The sequence below is a fragment of the Myotis davidii genome, unplaced genomic scaffold (assembly GCF_000327345.1).
Source record: "Myotis davidii unplaced genomic scaffold, ASM32734v1 scaffold415, whole genome shotgun sequence".
NCBI lineage: Eukaryota > Metazoa > Chordata > Mammalia > Chiroptera > Vespertilionidae > Myotis > Myotis davidii.
This window is the reverse complement of record NW_006287951.1, coordinates 5,683,341-5,700,174: the sequence shown is the minus strand read 5'-3', so window position 1 is coordinate 5,700,174 and position 16,834 is coordinate 5,683,341. Positions and strand designations below refer to the sequence as shown.

At 38.2% G+C, this 16,834-nt stretch overlaps 1 protein-coding gene and 1 pseudogene across 1 annotated transcript in view; both read left to right on the top strand.

Moving 5' to 3' along the window:
* The window catches only part of COPB2 (coatomer protein complex subunit beta 2 (beta prime)), a 36,411-nt gene that overhangs the window by 6,645 nt on the left and 12,932 nt on the right, over nt 1-16,834 (top strand). Inside the window, exons 2-10 of the mRNA XM_006759826.2 lie at nt 2,586-2,723; nt 5,884-5,970; nt 6,175-6,301; nt 7,351-7,499; nt 9,968-10,114; nt 12,879-12,978; nt 13,566-13,708; nt 13,930-14,129; nt 16,351-16,461. Of these exons, the coding sequence (XP_006759889.1) occupies nt 2,586-2,723; nt 5,884-5,970; nt 6,175-6,301; nt 7,351-7,499; nt 9,968-10,114; nt 12,879-12,978; nt 13,566-13,708; nt 13,930-14,129; nt 16,351-16,461 (1,202 nt within the window). The remainder of the gene's footprint in view (nt 1-2,585; nt 2,724-5,883; nt 5,971-6,174; nt 6,302-7,350; nt 7,500-9,967; nt 10,115-12,878; nt 12,979-13,565; nt 13,709-13,929; nt 14,130-16,350; nt 16,462-16,834) is intronic.
* Nucleotides 10,417-11,585, top strand: LOC102761190 (annotated as a pseudogene).

The window sequence follows — 16,834 nt, the reverse complement described above, 5'->3', positions numbered from 1 at the left end:
CTGATCCCGGTGCCGGGAAGCCTCTCAGGCAAGGAACCTTGGCTTCCTCCTTCACTGGAGCAAGCAAGCCTCCTGTTCACTTCAGCTACCTGGCTGCCGGCTGCCATCTTGGTTGGCAATTAATTTGCATATCTCGCTGATTAGCCAATGGGAAGGGTAACGAAGTTACGGTTAATTACCATGTTTCTCTGTTATTCGATAGGACTAGTGGCCCTGTGCATGAAATTCATGCGGGGGGGGGGGGTGTCCTTCAGCCCTGCTTGCACCCTCTCCAATCTGGGACCCCTCAGGGGATGTCTGACAGGGATCGGGCCTAAACCAGCAGTTGGACATCTCTTTCACAATCCCCCTGCCTGTCAGCCTGATCCCCCTAACTGCCCTCCCCTGATGGACTGATCACCACTAACTGCCTCTGCCTTGGCCCCATCACCATGGCTTTGTCTGGAAGGACGTCTGGTCTAATTAGCATATTACCCTTTTATTATTATAGATAGAGGCCAGGTGCATGGGTGGGGGTCATTGGTCTGCCCTGAAGGGGGTCCCAGGTAAGGGTGGGGGTCCCCTTGGGGGGCAGGGCTGGCCTGGGTGAAGGGCTGGTTCGGTTTGCAGGCTGGCCACGCCCCCATCGGGTTGAGGGTCCCTGCTGTGGGGCGTGGCCGGCCTGAGTGAGGGGCTGAGGGCTGTTTGGGGGCGGTTTGCAGGCCGTCCAAGCCTCCGGCTTTATCTGGAAGGACATCCGGAAGGTCTCTGGAAGGTGTCCTGGTCTAATTAGTATAGGTAGAAGATTACTTGACTATATATATGTGTAGGTTTATTTCTGGGCTCTCTATTCTGTTCCATTGATCTGTCTGTTTTTATGCCAATACTATACTGTTTTGATTAATACTATAATTTAGTGTTACTAAGACTCCATGAATAACACTTCTTAAGAATATTTTTCTTATGTGATACTAATGACATGGGCAAGAATTTGTGATTTAGTAGATATTTTATATTTATTTACTGGATAGTCTATAAACAAAGGGTTTGAAAATGTGATCTATGATCTCATAGGGGTCCCCATATTTTTTCAGAAGGTCCACATATTAAAACTGTTTCCTAATAGTAAGACACTATGGGCCTTTTTTACTGTGTTGATATTTGTAACATATATCTGATGCTGTAAAAGTAATTAAAGGTGAAATTGCCAGTGTCACCAAATTGTACTGATAGTGTATTTCTTCACTGTCACACAATTTTATCTAAAGAGCTAGTTTCATTAAGAATGTCATTGATGAAGCAATAAAAATTATTAATTTTATCACATCTCAACACTGTGTATACAACTTTTAATTATTCTGTGTGATGGAATGGGAAGTATGCATGAGGCACTTCTGCTGTGTTGCTAGCTTTACTTGTAATAGTGGCTGACAAACTGGTTGCTCAGACTTGATTATTTGGCATACATTTTCTAAAAACTGAAACAAGTTATTTGATCCCTGACAGTATTTGTTGCTAATAATAAAATTAGAGCTTTTCAGTGAGTTAGAATTTTAGAAAACTTTTATCACTGACTTTAACAGATTTGTAATTCTTAAAAAATCACTTGAAGTTGGTGGTGATGTTAATGAATGTGATTTTGATACCATGTAATGAAATATGTCAACATTTGGAAGATCTGCATAATTCAGTGAACCAACTGTTTCCAAATGATCAGTGCATAATGTTACAAAATGATGCGTGGATCTATTCAAAATAGATCAATGGATTTTAAGTAAAGTGTAAAAAGTTCATTTGTATGGTTTCAGATTTTACATTGCAAGTGACCTTTAAAAAACTACCACTTATTAAGTGTTGGTGTTGTTATCAAAGAAGAATATCCACAGTTATTTGAAAAAAGGTTAAAATATTTCTTTCTTTCTAACTAAATATCTTTGTGAGGCCAGATGTGTTTTTTTCATATGCATCAACCAAAACAACATATTAGAACATATTGAAAACCCAAGCAGATGTGAGAAAACAACTATTCTCTATTAAATCAGAATTTAAAGTTTTGTAAAAATGTGAAACATTGCCACTCTTCTCACTAAATTTTTTTGAAAATATAATTATTTTTCATAAAAGTGTGTTATTTAAGTTAACATGAGATGGGTTTATTGTTATTTGAACATGACTTAATACATAAATATTTTAAGTTGTTAGTTTTAATTTTTAACATGGTAAATATCAATAGATATAACCCATATAAAAAACTTCAAGATACTTTTTTAAGAGTATAAATGTATCCTGAGACCAAAATGCTTGACAATTTCAGCTATAAATTTAAAATTTTTAAATATTTATATTTTTTGTGTATATAAGTGAAGAAGTAGAAGAATTTACCTTGTTAATTTCTTTGCTTTGCAGGTAACATGTATTCTGGGTTTTTGTTGTTGTTTTTGGTCTACTTCTCCATCAAGACGTTTAGACTTGAAACTCTACAATTTAGCAAAGCAAAAACTGAATTGTTTTGTAAGCCTGTTGTTAATACACTGTTTTTAGCTACAATCTCAAACATTTTATTTGGCATAGCAATTTAAATTTTTTTAAATGTTGTTTCTTCTTAGCCTCTACGACTTGATATCAAGAGAAAGCTAACTGCTCGGTCTGATCGAGTTAAGAGTGTGGATTTGCATCCCACAGAGCCATGGATGTTAGCGAGTCTTTACAATGGCAGTGTGTGTGTTTGGAATCATGAAACACAGGTAGGAATTTTTAAAAAGGACTTTATTAGAAATGCTGTGTTAGACTATGTTTATAATGAGAAAGAAGAACTATAGCAGAGTCCAGTAGCTATGTTCAGATTGCTTTCTCAAATTGTTACAAAGTATTTTCAATAAAGAGGAACATAGCTTGTGGGAGACACTGTTCTGGGCTTGTATTATGCAGTATTTAAATGTTAAATTATTATGTATGGAGCATTAGTTTTTCTTTGAGATTAAGGAAACCGACACCAATATGAGTACTTGCTCCAGAGAAAGTAATTAATAGTACTTAATTTTCCATTTAGTGAATATTTTAACAATCTCAAGAATGGGATTTTAAATTCTTTCTCCCAGTGCTTAATATGGTATGTAAATAACTTTCAGTCAGCCATACAAATTTTAAATTACATCAGAGAAATATTTGTAGTCAGCTTTTGATTACGCATATTAGAATATGCATTTTACAGAATATTTGCCTTAAATGCTTGTTTTGTTCTCTTTTTCATATGACTAAATAATGTATCCTTCAAATTAGTTTATCTCATATTTTCTAATCTTTCTTGACCATCCTTAATCTTTTTCTTTCAACGTACAGAACATATAGTCAGCACTTTACCATACAGTTATGTCTGCTTATACAGAAATTATCCGCAATGTCCAAGGTTAAGTTATTAAATACAGATAAAAATTCACATATTCACATTTGAGGAATTTAAGATAGCAAAATAGGCTTAGGGAACTAAGGTCAGGAGTAAACCGAAAAATACTGTTACAGCTTTATATCACTGAAGCAATAATGACTGCACACTAAAGACCCCATTGGTGACACTTTATGCACATTAACACTTAGTTCTCTGCTGCATCCATGTGCCTAAAATATTACCTGACCCATTGTAAGTGCTCAATAATTATTTGTTGAACTACTGAATAATAAACATTCCATTTATTACTTGTATTACTATTTCTTGATCTTTGTCTTCTGCAGTTTCAGATCTTTACCTTGTGAATTCCTTTTCCTTGATGCAGATATCTGCATTCTGTTTCATGTGGTTTTCTTTTCTTTTTGGTCTACTTTTTCATCTAAATGTTTGAAACCTTTCTGATTTTATGCTTAACAGATATGCTGATGCTTCCCCCAACCCCCACCACACTTCCTACTTCTTTCTAGGGATCCCCTCTGTCAGCTCCATTTAGCTATCTCTCAGCTCTGTATTAATTCCTAAAACCTTGGTGTATTTCCCTTACCCTTCTCTAGGCTTTACTGTAACATAATTCTACTTTAGGCCATCTACTTTGCCTTGATTTTCTCTTTTGTACCCTTCTGTGCCCTGCAAGGCCATCTGCTTGTGCTTTCATAATTTATCTCATCAGTAGTAAATTGTTTAATTTTCTTTTTTTCAAGAATGGAGGTACTATAAGGGCAGGGATTATCCTAGTATTAGTTCCCACTATTGCTCCAAGCGCATACCTGGCAGTCAGGCTCATGGTGCGTACTCAGTCTTTGTTGAATGGTTGATCTATTTTTGGTTTTCCCTGGTTTTTTTCTTTCCTGTTGATCACCAACAGGAGTCACTTACCACTCATGTATAATTGGAAGCAAAATTCTTGAAAAAAATAAAAAGGGTTTTGGAAATAAATTCAAATGTACTTGAACTTCAAATAAGAAGATATTATGTACTTTTTAAGGTGGTGGCTACAATGGTTAAAAAATCAGTATGTTAGAATTTGAAGCCATCCTGTAATTAAATGATATGGGCAAGCCTTTCAACCATGTTGAGGCTCAGTTTACTTATCTGTAGTGAAGATGAGATTGTTTCCTTCCCTGCAAAACAAGCTTGTCGAAGGGTTAAATCAAATTAGATAAAATTGTGTGTGAGACCTGTGTGTTAGTCATTTTTTTCCTAACTTACATTGGGTGTTTATATGTTGAATGTGTAGTTTTTCCCTCTCTTTAGATTGCTTAGCTTTTAGAGTAAGGAGACCAGCTCTCATGTCATCTTTACCAACTACAGCATTTAATGTGGACCTGAACCTTGACTATTGGTTCTACAGCTGTTTTATTTTTACTGCTCACCAGATCCCTGCATTTGTTGGCTCCTCGTGAGTTTTAGTGAATTTGTCCGTGATCTTATAGATTGTATTTCTATGTTCTCAGTGTCCCTGTCACAGTTAACTGGTAGCAGCTGTACAGGTTGGAGTTAATGTCCCCAATTATTCAATATTTGAAGAAGCTTCCCAAACCAGAGTAGTAGGCTTAACAGTTCTGATGAACTAGTCCCTATTCTTTTTGTTTCGTTCACATGGTTAATCATTCAGTAAAATGTGCTGTTTTTATTACTCTATGGTACAAAAAAAGAGATTGAAAAACGATAGTTTGATTTTTCAGAATTTTAAAGAACAAGGAATCACAGTGGGAGAACAAAGAAATGCATTCATCCCTGCTTTTTCTAGGAGTGTCTCCTAGTATTTTACCTTTATCCTGTGTATATTACTTCTTTTGGAGCAGCTTGAAGAAACATCTACATCAGTGTTTCTCTTTAGTTATTTCACTAAAAAGAGATAAATAACATTTGTATGGAAGCATACACTAAAGGGTACAAAAGAATTGTTTCTTGTTTGTGAGTTTATTTTATGAGTTTATGGGTTTCATTTTAAAAAGAAGAAACTAGGAGCTAGTTCATTGAACAAATACTTATAACACACTGGTTGTTTTCCGGTCAGTGTTTTAGACTCTGGGAATATAGTGGTGAACAAGACTCCTGCCCTCAGAGAGCTTGGCAGGAAGGATTGATATTAAACACATAATTATAGTGGTGCTAAGTTATAATAGGGAAGTAGAAGATCCGTTGGGCGGGTTTTCAGGCAGAGGGAACAGGAGTAAGGTAAGTTTGGGAGTAGCCAAAGATGAAGCTAGAGAAGTAGGGAAATGCTGGAGCACAGAGGACCTGGAATTTCATCTTGTGAACATTCACTTTCTTTTATTTTTTATAAGTATTTTAATTTTGAACCTGTTAAAAAAATGATCTATTTCTTTTAAACTTGACTGCTGAGCTTTCATATTTTAGCCTAATAATATTTTTAAATTAGATGTTTAAAATAGAACAGATTTTTCAGTTATTTTCCCATAACTCAAAGTATATATTCTTGTTAAATTTTAAAGACGCTGGTGAAAACATTTGAAGTATGTGACCTTCCTGTTCGAGCTGCAAAGTTTGTTGCAAGAAAGAATTGGGTTGTGACAGGAGCAGTAAGTAATTATATGAATTTCTAATCCCATTTTCTGAATTGGTCAAAGATTATGTAAATTAGTTGCAGAATTCTGATTCTTGATTTGTTTTGTAAATTAGTGCAACGTTTTGAAGCATGGGCTTTATACCCCGAGCCTGTAGTATATTTTTTCATGCAATTTACTTCATAACAGTAATGATAGTTTTTAAATTTCCATTTCTAGGATGACATGCAGATTAGAGTGTTCAATTACAATACTCTGGAGAGAGTTCATATGTTTGAAGCGCACTCAGACTACATTCGCTGTATCGCTGTTCATCCAACCCAGCCTTTCATTCTCACTAGCAGTGGTAAGAGGTGACCTCTTTTGTTCATGTGCATCTCTTAGAGTAATTTATTTTCATTCACCGAGACATGCAATTCTTTACTGCTGCTATAAGTAGAATTCTAATTCCAAGCAACCTTTAAACTATTTAAATCCATTAACTTGATATCGATGCTGTGTACTTTTTATATTTTAATGAAATATCAACTCTATTTAGGATTTGTATAGCAGAATTGCTTCAATTCCTGTCAGGGAAGATCGGAAGGTCTAGATGCTTAAACATCTGAACAGACAGCTCATTTACATGCTGATGAGGGAGCTTTGGGCAGATTGCCATATACCCTGGTCAGTTTTACCTTTATGTTCAGACTAGTTTGCTCCTTGGTATTATGTATAAAACAGTGGACCTTTTGGAGGGCAATTAAAACAAGTTGCACTGAATTGGTAATATCTCTTAGAAACATTTTAAGTTAAAAATTGAGAAGTAATTCAAAACTTTTAAAACCAATCTTGTAGCATAAGAGAACTGCTTATTCCCTAATAGTCATTGCCATCATTGTTCAGTCATATTTACATTCTTATCAGAAAGGAAGGTAGAGAGAGAGAAACATCAACGATGAGAGAGAATCATTGATCAGCTGTCTCCTGCATCCCTCCCACAGGCGATCTAGCCCTCAACCCAGGCATGTGCCCTGACCAGGAATCAAACCAATGACCTCTTGGTCCCTAGATCAACACTCAACCGCTGTACTACCCCACTCAGGCCATACTTATATTCTAATCAAACTTGCATTACTCTTTTGTCATCCTGTAAAGCTCAGAGTCTGTCTTAAATTTTTCCATGAAATTTTTATATTTGTTATTAGTAATTTCTCTATTTTATCTCTACTTTTCTGAAGAGAGTTTAGTTTATTCTTAGAATAAATAAGGATTTTGAAATATCTACTCAAATCTGACACTGTTTCTGAAAGTCATAAAATGATTGGTGTTCTGCCTTAAAAGGCTCAGAGATTTCTTATTTCTGAATGAAAGAAACAGAAATTGCAATTAACTTGAAAATTTCTTTTGGCCTAGATGACATGCTTATTAAGCTCTGGGACTGGGATAAAAAATGGTCTTGCTCACAAGTGTTTGAAGGACACACCCATTATGTTATGCAGATTGTGATCAACCCCAAAGATAACAATCAGTTTGCCAGCGCATCTTTGGACAGAACTATCAAGGTAGGGTGTTTACTATTTGTGTCAGTTATGATTATTGGTGAAATACAGTGGTTTTAGGTATTGTACTCCCTGCAGCCCAGAAAGTTGTTCCCATCTTTGAAGTTTCTCTCAGTAGCTCATTTTGAAGTCAAAACAGGACTTCATTTTGATCCAGAAAGGCATATTCTGTTTAGAAAAAATATTGTGGCAACTCAGTGTTCTTAATGAAGAGCTGTTTTACCATGTGGAAGCAATATTTTGTAAGACTTTTAAACCTCTACAAACCCAGAATTTTAAAAATGCCCACATCTTCTCTTTGCTACTATTTCCTCTCCTTTTAGTGTATTTGTTGTTGACCTTTGCTGGTTATGAATCTGTTTATTATTTAAATTTTATCTGCCTCCATTCTCTTTTTCTTACTCTATTTCTCCATACTGCTGCCAGCTAACTTTCTAAAACATGGATTCTATCTTACCAGTTGCCAACCTAAGGATAAAATTCAAATGCGTAATGTAGAATACAATGCCTTCTCAGCTAATGTTAGAGATGTCTCTTATAACACTGGTCTAGCCACCATTCTCTTTACTAGTAGATACCATGAATATTCACAGAACCTTACCTTATTTAGCTATTCCCTGTGCCTGCAATATGCTTTACTCTCCCTTTCTGATTTATTTCCCTCTGGTGAATTACTCATCCTTCACGGCTTAGCACAATTATTTACTCTGAGAAGCTCTCCAGACATTCATGCTCATCCCATTCATTCCGTTGCCTTTTGCCCCTCCTAATGGCCTTCACATTGAATAATAATGTGCCTTTGGAAATTTTTATTCCCTGAAATGTTGATGTTTGGGGCAGGAACTGTGTGTCACCCTCCTTCTCCAAACAGGTGCTAAAAATGTATTGCAGTCAGTGCACTCATATTCCTTTTTCCATTAAGATATTTAAACTATCTCTGTGCATAGATTTAAAATGACATATTGCATTGTTTTGCTTACACATGTGTGCTTATATAACATTTTTTCTTTTATACATAACTAGAGGCTCAGTGCACAAAAATTTGTGCACTCGGGGAGGGGGTTGTCCCTCAGCCCAGCCTATGCCCTCTCGCAGTCTGGGACCCCTTAGGGGATGTCCACCTGCTGGCTTAGGCCCACTCCCTGGGGGGAACGGGCCTAAGGTGGCAGTCAGACATCCCTCTGGCAGCCTGGAAGTCCTCGGGGGATGTCCACTTGCCAGCAGGGAGCAGGCCTAAGGTGCAGTTGGACATCCTTAGCGCTGCTGAGGAGGCAGGATAGGCTCCCACCACCACCGCTGTGCTGACAGCCCTCAGCCTGGCTTGTGGCTGAGCAGAGCTCCCCCTGTGGGAGCGCACTGACCACCACGGGGCAGCTCCTGCATTGAGCATCTGCCCCCTGGTGGTCAGTGTGTGTCATGGTGACCAGTTATTCCCAGTCATTCTGCTGTTAGGGTCAATTTGCATATTACCCTTTTATTATGTAGGATGTTGTATGTTAATTCTTTGACAATTTAACCATTTGGCTGCTGACGTATTTCTTTGGACATATGCCAAAACTGCGGCGCTAATTGCGCGTGTATGGGAAAAAATGTAAAACATTTTTTATACAATAAACTCACTTGTATTGCTTTGCAACAACAAAAATTAAAAAATACCAACTGTTTACATAAATTTGTTTTAAATAAGAAGAGCGCGATAGCGCTCCTTAGCAGTCAAACGATTAATTATTATTAAATGTTATATGTCTGAACATCTTAAGGTTTTGACCTTACTTTTTTTTCCTTTCACTGCATTGTCCTTGCTTTTGATATGGGGTGGAAACTTTGAATTAAACTTAGTGATTTTTTTCACTAAATTTTGTATATCTTGAGAATAAGAATTGTATTGTCTTTGGCTGTAGTAATTTGTTGTATACAGTACTTGGCAAACATTTGTTTACACATCTTTATATTTCTCACAGGGTCTCCCAATATATTTGGCACTTATTAAATATTTGTAAAGATAAAGTCAATACTAATGCTGTAGTAATGTTTGACTACTTTTCCATACTTTCACTTAAGCAGTAATTTTATCCTTTTAATAGATTTTATTAAATTTCATTAGCTTTATATTAAATCTCTCATAAAATCATTTTCTACCCTTAAAGTTGTTCTCAAAGTGTAGCCTATGGGTCACCTCGTGTGTCTGTTAAAAATCTAGTTTCCTGGGCTCATTGTAGAGCCACTGAATCATAATTGCTAGGAATTAAAGCCTGGAAATTGACATTTTCAGATTATACCTTAATGATTCTGCCTCCTGGAAATTCAGGTAAGGTGAGAAAGAACAAAGACAAATGGGTGGAAAGAATGAACATTCTTTAGCTTCTCTCTCCTGGGCTTTCACATTTTACATACTTTGTCAGCGGTATGGTAGAGCTGGCTCCTGAGTAGCAAGACCCCATACTAACTGGCGGTGCTGTTGCTCTCTGAAGGTGTGGCAGCTGGGCTCTTCATCACCAAACTTCACTTTGGAGGGACATGAGAAAGGCGTGAATTGCATTGATTACTACAGTGGTGGCGACAAACCATACCTTATTTCAGGTGCAGATGACCGTCTGGTTAAAATATGGGACTATCAGGTACATTTCTTTTATAACTTTACTTGACATATGTAAGATGTGCTTCTTACTGTTTCTTATAGGACAGTTAAAACTTGGATTGTTGAACTCTGTTCATAGTGTAATAACTTAAGGCCTTAGTATTTTACCTAAACTGTGGTCCCAGAATCTCCCATAAAAATGAAAACAAATGTCTAACACAGTTTAAAAATAAAATGCTGTTATGTTTATTTAATAGTAGAAATTAGAAATTTTGGGTTCCTGGCTGCCAGAGAGCTCACATAGGCACTCAGAAGTCATCACACGGGGCACCGAGGATTGCAATGCGTGTGGCCCCAGCAGCTGGTGTGGGATTGAGTCAGTTGTGAGATCCAGAGCCTGCTGACCCAGCCGGTAGCCTGCCAACCCAGGACATAATGGTGGGCGCTGGGATGTGGGAGTCGTGAACTGGCCACATCGTAAGAGCTCGGCCAAGCCATAGCCCCATAGTCTCCCATCCCCAGCCAGCAAACTGCCCCCACGGCCACGCCCCTGACCCTGTCCCTGCACTGCTCTGCACTGTCTGATGGCGTCTGCCTCTGGTGCCGTGGCGGAGCACGAGCAGATCCTGGTCCTCCACCTTCCACAGAGCTCAGCCATTACAGAGGTAGGCACTACAAATCTTATCCGCTAGGACACCGTGTGAGGCCCAACAGTGGAATTATTGATCCAGGCTGACTGTGATAGTTTCAGTAATGCTGCAGTCTTTTCACTGTGATCCCAACGAAGAGTAAACACAAGTTTATGGTACAATTTTTGCTCCACCAAACATTTCAGATATAGGCATTGTGTGAAAAGAGGCAAAAACCTAATGAATTAATGGATTCTAAATTGAGGTGTGTTTTTGAAATGCCAAGGAAAATGATAAATTGAACGATATGGAACCTAGCAAAGCTGTTCCGCTGAGTGCATCTGAACAAGATGGACCCATGCCAAAACCACACTGTTTCATTCAGTGACACTGAAACAAGGAAATTCATGGAAGTGTAAAAGCCTTCAGGGAGAAATGATGAAGCTGTTAGAAGAAAATCGACAGCTGAGAGACGAAGGCTTAAGGCTCAGAAAAGTAGCACATTCAGATAAACCTGGGTCACCCGCACTGCGTCCTTCAGCTTCACTTCTTGTAATTGCAGCCATTTTCATTGGGTTCTTTCTAGGGAAATTCATCTTGTTGAGTGAAGCATGCAGAGTGCTATTTCTTTTATTTTCTCTTGACCAGATAAAGATTGGTTTTCCTAACATTTCACTGGTAATGTGGCCCCTGGTGACCACTTTTTATGTGTGTACAGCATCATATAGGCTTTGCTTTTAATCTCTTACGGTTAGAAAACACAATAAAAACAAATTGTGTATTACCAGATCATCACTAGCAGATGTCAGTTGCACATTTAGTCATTTATGAAATTCATAAAAAAAGAATTGTTCATTCTTAGTGGTTTTAATAAGAGTTCAAGAATTGTTCAGTCTTGTAGATATTATTTTAATAATCCCTTTAAATTTTATCTGTTGCTCTTCTCAATATATTATTTATTTAGATTACTAATTTCACTCATTCAGGAAATGCCAAGAGGTATTCTGTGAGGAAATGGTACCGCTTACAATGTAAATTTTCTCCTTTATCTTTGCTAATATCATGGCAGAATTTTTCTTTAATATATTTTTATTGATTTCAGAGAGAGAGAGAGAGAGAAACATCAATGATGAGAATCCTGCACACCCCCTACTGGGGGTGGATCCTGCAACCCGGGCATGTGCCCAGACTGGGTATCCAACTGTGTGACCTCTTGGTCCATAGGTCAACACTCAACCATTGACCCACACCGGCTTGGCTGGCAGAACTTTTCTTATCTCTTGTGAGGCAGTTATTGACTAAATTTTCCATCCTTCTAATCCTGTCCCATGGTATTTCACATTAAAAGAAATAAAACTATTAACAGATTTTTAAAAAAAATTTTATCATTATAATTAATGTGAATTCTTAAATCCTTTAGTATCATCCTTGGCAGGCTTCTGTTTATATTTGAAAACTAGCAGATGAATGAATGCTGTCATGATATAGCCATGAAACAACCATTTTGCCACATAGACTCTTATAAGCCTAGTTATGAACTCTGTTACTATAGTTTTTATCTTCAAGATTTTGTTAAATTTATTTATTTTTTGCTTCTCACATAACAATTTCCCTGAGCAGTTTAATAAAATGAGACCTAGAAACCATTTTTGTATTTAAATACAGGATAAGCCCTGACTGGTTTGGCTCACTGGACAGAGCATCGGCCTGGGGACTGAAGGGTCCCAGGTTTGATTCCGCTCAAGGGCATGTACCTTAGTTGCAGGCACATCCCTGGTGGAGGGTGTGCAGGAAGCAGCTGATTGATGCTTCTCTCTCATCGATGTTTCTAACTCTCTATCTCCCTTCCTCTTTGTAAAAATCAATAAAATATCTTTAAAAAAATAAATAAATAAATACAGGATAAAAGCATTCAAGATACTTAAGAATTTAGGGGAAAATACTCAGATGCAAACCAGGATCATGTATATGTGTGTGTGTGTGTTCATTTTTAAATGTGATATTTACGTTTACATTTGCCTGTACTATAAAATAATAAGAGGAAATACGTATACACAAGATAATTCTATTTCAAGAATGTCTATACTGAAAACTAGATTGTCATCACTACTATAATTTATATGTCTATGCACTGGCAAAATTAAGGATGAGATAATTACTTGTTTTTCACTACAGAATAAAACATGTGTGCAGACACTGGAGGGACATGCCCAAAATGTGTCTTGTGCCAGTTTTCATCCTGAGTTGCCAATCATCATCACAGGGTCAGAAGATGGTAAGTTGGAAATGTATGCTTATAATTACTAAGTGGATATTTAGGTCAGGTAGACTCCTGCATTGTAATTGGAATAGTCCAATAAATTTTAATATTTTTATTGGAGTAGAATACTTAAACTATAAAAGAGTAAAGGAACGGCATTATCCTCCTAATGTGTTTTGACTCTATTACTCAAATAAGAGGACATCTAGAAGTTCTAGAGAAAGACTGAACAAACCTGTGCTTTGGTGCATAAAACCTGGGGTCAAATTCAGGTTCTGCCACGTCGTGGATATGGCTTGGGTGAATTATGAATTGGGAATAGACATACCCACCTCACACGATTACAGTGAGAGGGTGAGGAGAAATCACATGTATAAAGCACCTGGCACACAGTAAGCACTGTAGCCAGCAGATTATTAGCTCACATTAAAATGACATTTCTTAGTTGATTATTAATTTTCTATTACTAATTTATTTATGTCACTTTATAAAAAGTTAAGCTACCATGTCAGGAAGTGTTTCCTGTTTGCATCTGGTTCACCTGACACAGTTCATTGTTGAATATTCAAATTAAAAGCGAGTATTCACATTCTTCTTTTTAGGAACTGTGCGTATATGGCATTCAAGCACATATCGCCTTGAGAGCACATTGAATTATGGAATGGAGAGGGTGTGGTGTGTGGCCAGTCTGAGAGGGTCCAATAATGTCGCTTTGGGCTATGACGAAGGGAGTATCATTGTTAAGGTAATCACTAATTATACTTTCTCTGAATAGGTGAGCATCGGGGAAGCAATCATTGTTTTAGTACAGTCATTTTCCAAGTCACCAGTCGTGTTAAATTGCTACTGCTTTTATTAAGCACAAGAGAGTAAGCACTGGAGGTTTGAAGCGGAAGAAAGGAAATGCTTGTTTTGTTGTGGTTTTGCTTTTCCTTTTCATTGCTGAGAGTCTTGTCATTCTTCCAGCTTGGTCGGGAGGAACCTGCCATGTCCATGGATGCCAATGGAAAGATAATTTGGGCCAAGCATTCAGAAGTCCAGCAGGCCAACCTCAAAGCAATGGGCGATGCTGAAATTAAAGATGGAGAAAGATTGCCACTGGCAGTAAAGGATATGGGCAGTTGTGAAATATACCCTCAGACTATTCAGCACAATCCTAATGGGCGGTAAGCTGTCACCAAAATCTCCTTTTGAGCTTCTGTGTGTGCCAGAGCAGGTTTGAGGAGCCACAGAATGTACACTCCTCCCTGTGGTGGGCATCCCTCACTGAGCTCTTGCCCTGGCTGCACAATGCTCAGCACAGCTGCCAGCAGCCATACCAGTGGATCGAGGTGGCATGCCAGGTAACACACTTGCCTTCCTGGCCTGGTCCCACCACACAATTTTGAACAGTTACTCTTATTCAGATGTGTTGGGTTTGTGTCCTTGTGGTCCTTTGAGAGCAAGGGTCATATCTTACCCTGAGGCGCAGTAGGTGCCCTCTCAATATTTGCTGACTCAGTGCTCTTAAGAAAAGCTGGCTCTGAGATATAAATATATATATACTAGTATGTCTTTTGAAAAGTTTTGGGATTGGCAATAACTTTTTCCTTTTTTTTGTAATTTGAACCATCAGTTCTATTTCTCTCGTAAGATTTATAAATCACCAAACATTTTATGGGAGAAGAGTTGCTAGCACAATGAATTTAAGCCTGTGGAGCTTTAAAATTTATTTTAGCCCAGCAGGTGTGACTCTGGTTGAATGAGATCACAGTTCGATTCCTGGTCAGGGCACATGTATGGGTCCTAGCTCGACCTCCAATAGGGGACATACAGGAGATAGCTGATCGATGATTCTCATCATTGATGTTTCTATCCCTCTCCCTCTCCCTTCCACTCTCTGAAATCATATAAACATATAAAATAATTATTTTACAGTAGATGTGGGCATTTTATAATGTTGTCCTGAGTATTAAAAAAGGCCAAGTATGTAAACCAAGTATGCTGCCTAGTTCACTAAATGGTATTTGTAAAAAAGTCTTTTTATGAAGATTAAGAACACATTATATATTTTCTCTTTAATATCAAAAGACATTTTTTGCTGTAAGTTTTGCATTCACCTTTGGCAATCCAATAACAGCCAATACAGTGTTCTAAATTAGAAATTTTAAGGAGTTGCTTTATAACTATTGAGAAAATTTTGACTATGCAACATTCTATTTATACTCATTATTTAAATGATAGAATATCCTGTTTATTTTGATAAATTTAACATTCATTAAAGACTGCAGTGAGATTTTTAAAATGTTTTTATATTTTTATTGATTTCAGAGAGGAGGGGAGAGAGAAGGAAAGAAACATCAATGATGAGAGAGAACCATTGATCAGCTGCCTTCTGCACGCCCCCTACTAGGGGTCGAGCCCGCAATCTGGGCATGTGCCCTTGACTGGAATTGAACCCCGGACCCTTCAGTCCACAGGCCAACACTCTATCCACTGAGCCATACCAGCTAGGGCTGGAGTGAGATATTTTTTTCATTTGAATGATCAGGGGTATTTTGTTTTTTTAAAAAATATATTTTTATTGATTTCAGAGAGGAAGGGAGAGGGAGAGAGAGAAACATCAGTGATGAGAGAGAATCATTGATCGGCTGCCTCCAACATGCCCTCTACTGGGGATTGAACTGCAACCCAGCATGTGCCCTGGCCTGGAATCGAACCTTGGACCCTTCAGTCTGCAGGCCGACACTCTGTCCACTGAGCAAAACCGGCTGGGGCTGAATGATCAGTTTTAAAATGAAGATAGTCTTGCACAGATAGTGCCTTTTTTTTAAAAAATGTTTTCTTATTGATTTTTATAGAGAGGAAGGAAGAGGGATAGAGGGACAGAAACATTAGTAAGAGAAGCATTGATCAGCTGTCTCCAGCACACTCCCCTTTGGGGTTCCAAGCCTGCAACCCAGGCATGTGCCCGGACTGGGAAATGAACCAGTGACCTCTTGATTCATGGATCGATGTTCAACCACTGAGCCACAAAGACAGGGCAGGATAGTGCCTTCTTATGGTGTAAATGTAATGAGCAAAGCGCTAGGCATCTTGGTGTGCAACAAATACTGGTTAAATTATTGGAACCCTCCCTATGCATCTCAGCTATTCTCATCCTCCTGTTGATAAGAGAAAGCCACTACAGCAGTAACCCATCTTCATAGTGGTTTTTGGATTTGTTGGGTAGAATATATCTAGCTCTGTATTCAAAGAAATGTATAACTTTAAAAGATATTAGGTTCAGTTGTAACCGTCAACTGAAATAACATTTGTTATTAGAAATATTTTATGTAAATATGAATCATTATTTCTTGTACATGTCATTGGTCCTCTAATTCCCTTCCTGGCTTCCATAATTTCTAGATTTGTTGTCGTTTGTGGTGATGGCGAGTATATCATCTACACAGCAATGGCTTTGAGAAACAAGAGCTTTGGGTCTGCCCAGGAGTTTGCATGGGCCCATGATTCCTCAGAGTAAGTAGGCTGTGTGATTTCCAGCTTGCCCTGATTGCAAATGCTGTTCTGTGTGTGGTTAGGTCAGAGAGGTTCTTGAGGGCAGTGTGTGCTTTGCTTCTCCGTGTTAAAGAACAGCTCTCACCAGAGCTGCCTGTTGGAAGGGTAGATTCAGAGGCGGCTGTGCAGCATGAGTGCCTTTGCCCTTTCTATGTGCAGTACTGAGCTGGCTCCCTCAAACTGACCTAATCCCATTAACTGGGGACCCAGTACCCATTTCCTTGATGGGAGCCCATTGCCATGCCTGGTGCTTATGGGTGCACAGCACAGTAGGCCCTCAAATCAGGTCTTTGGCAAGTGACCTGGGGTGACCCTGTGACCTGGCATCTCAAGG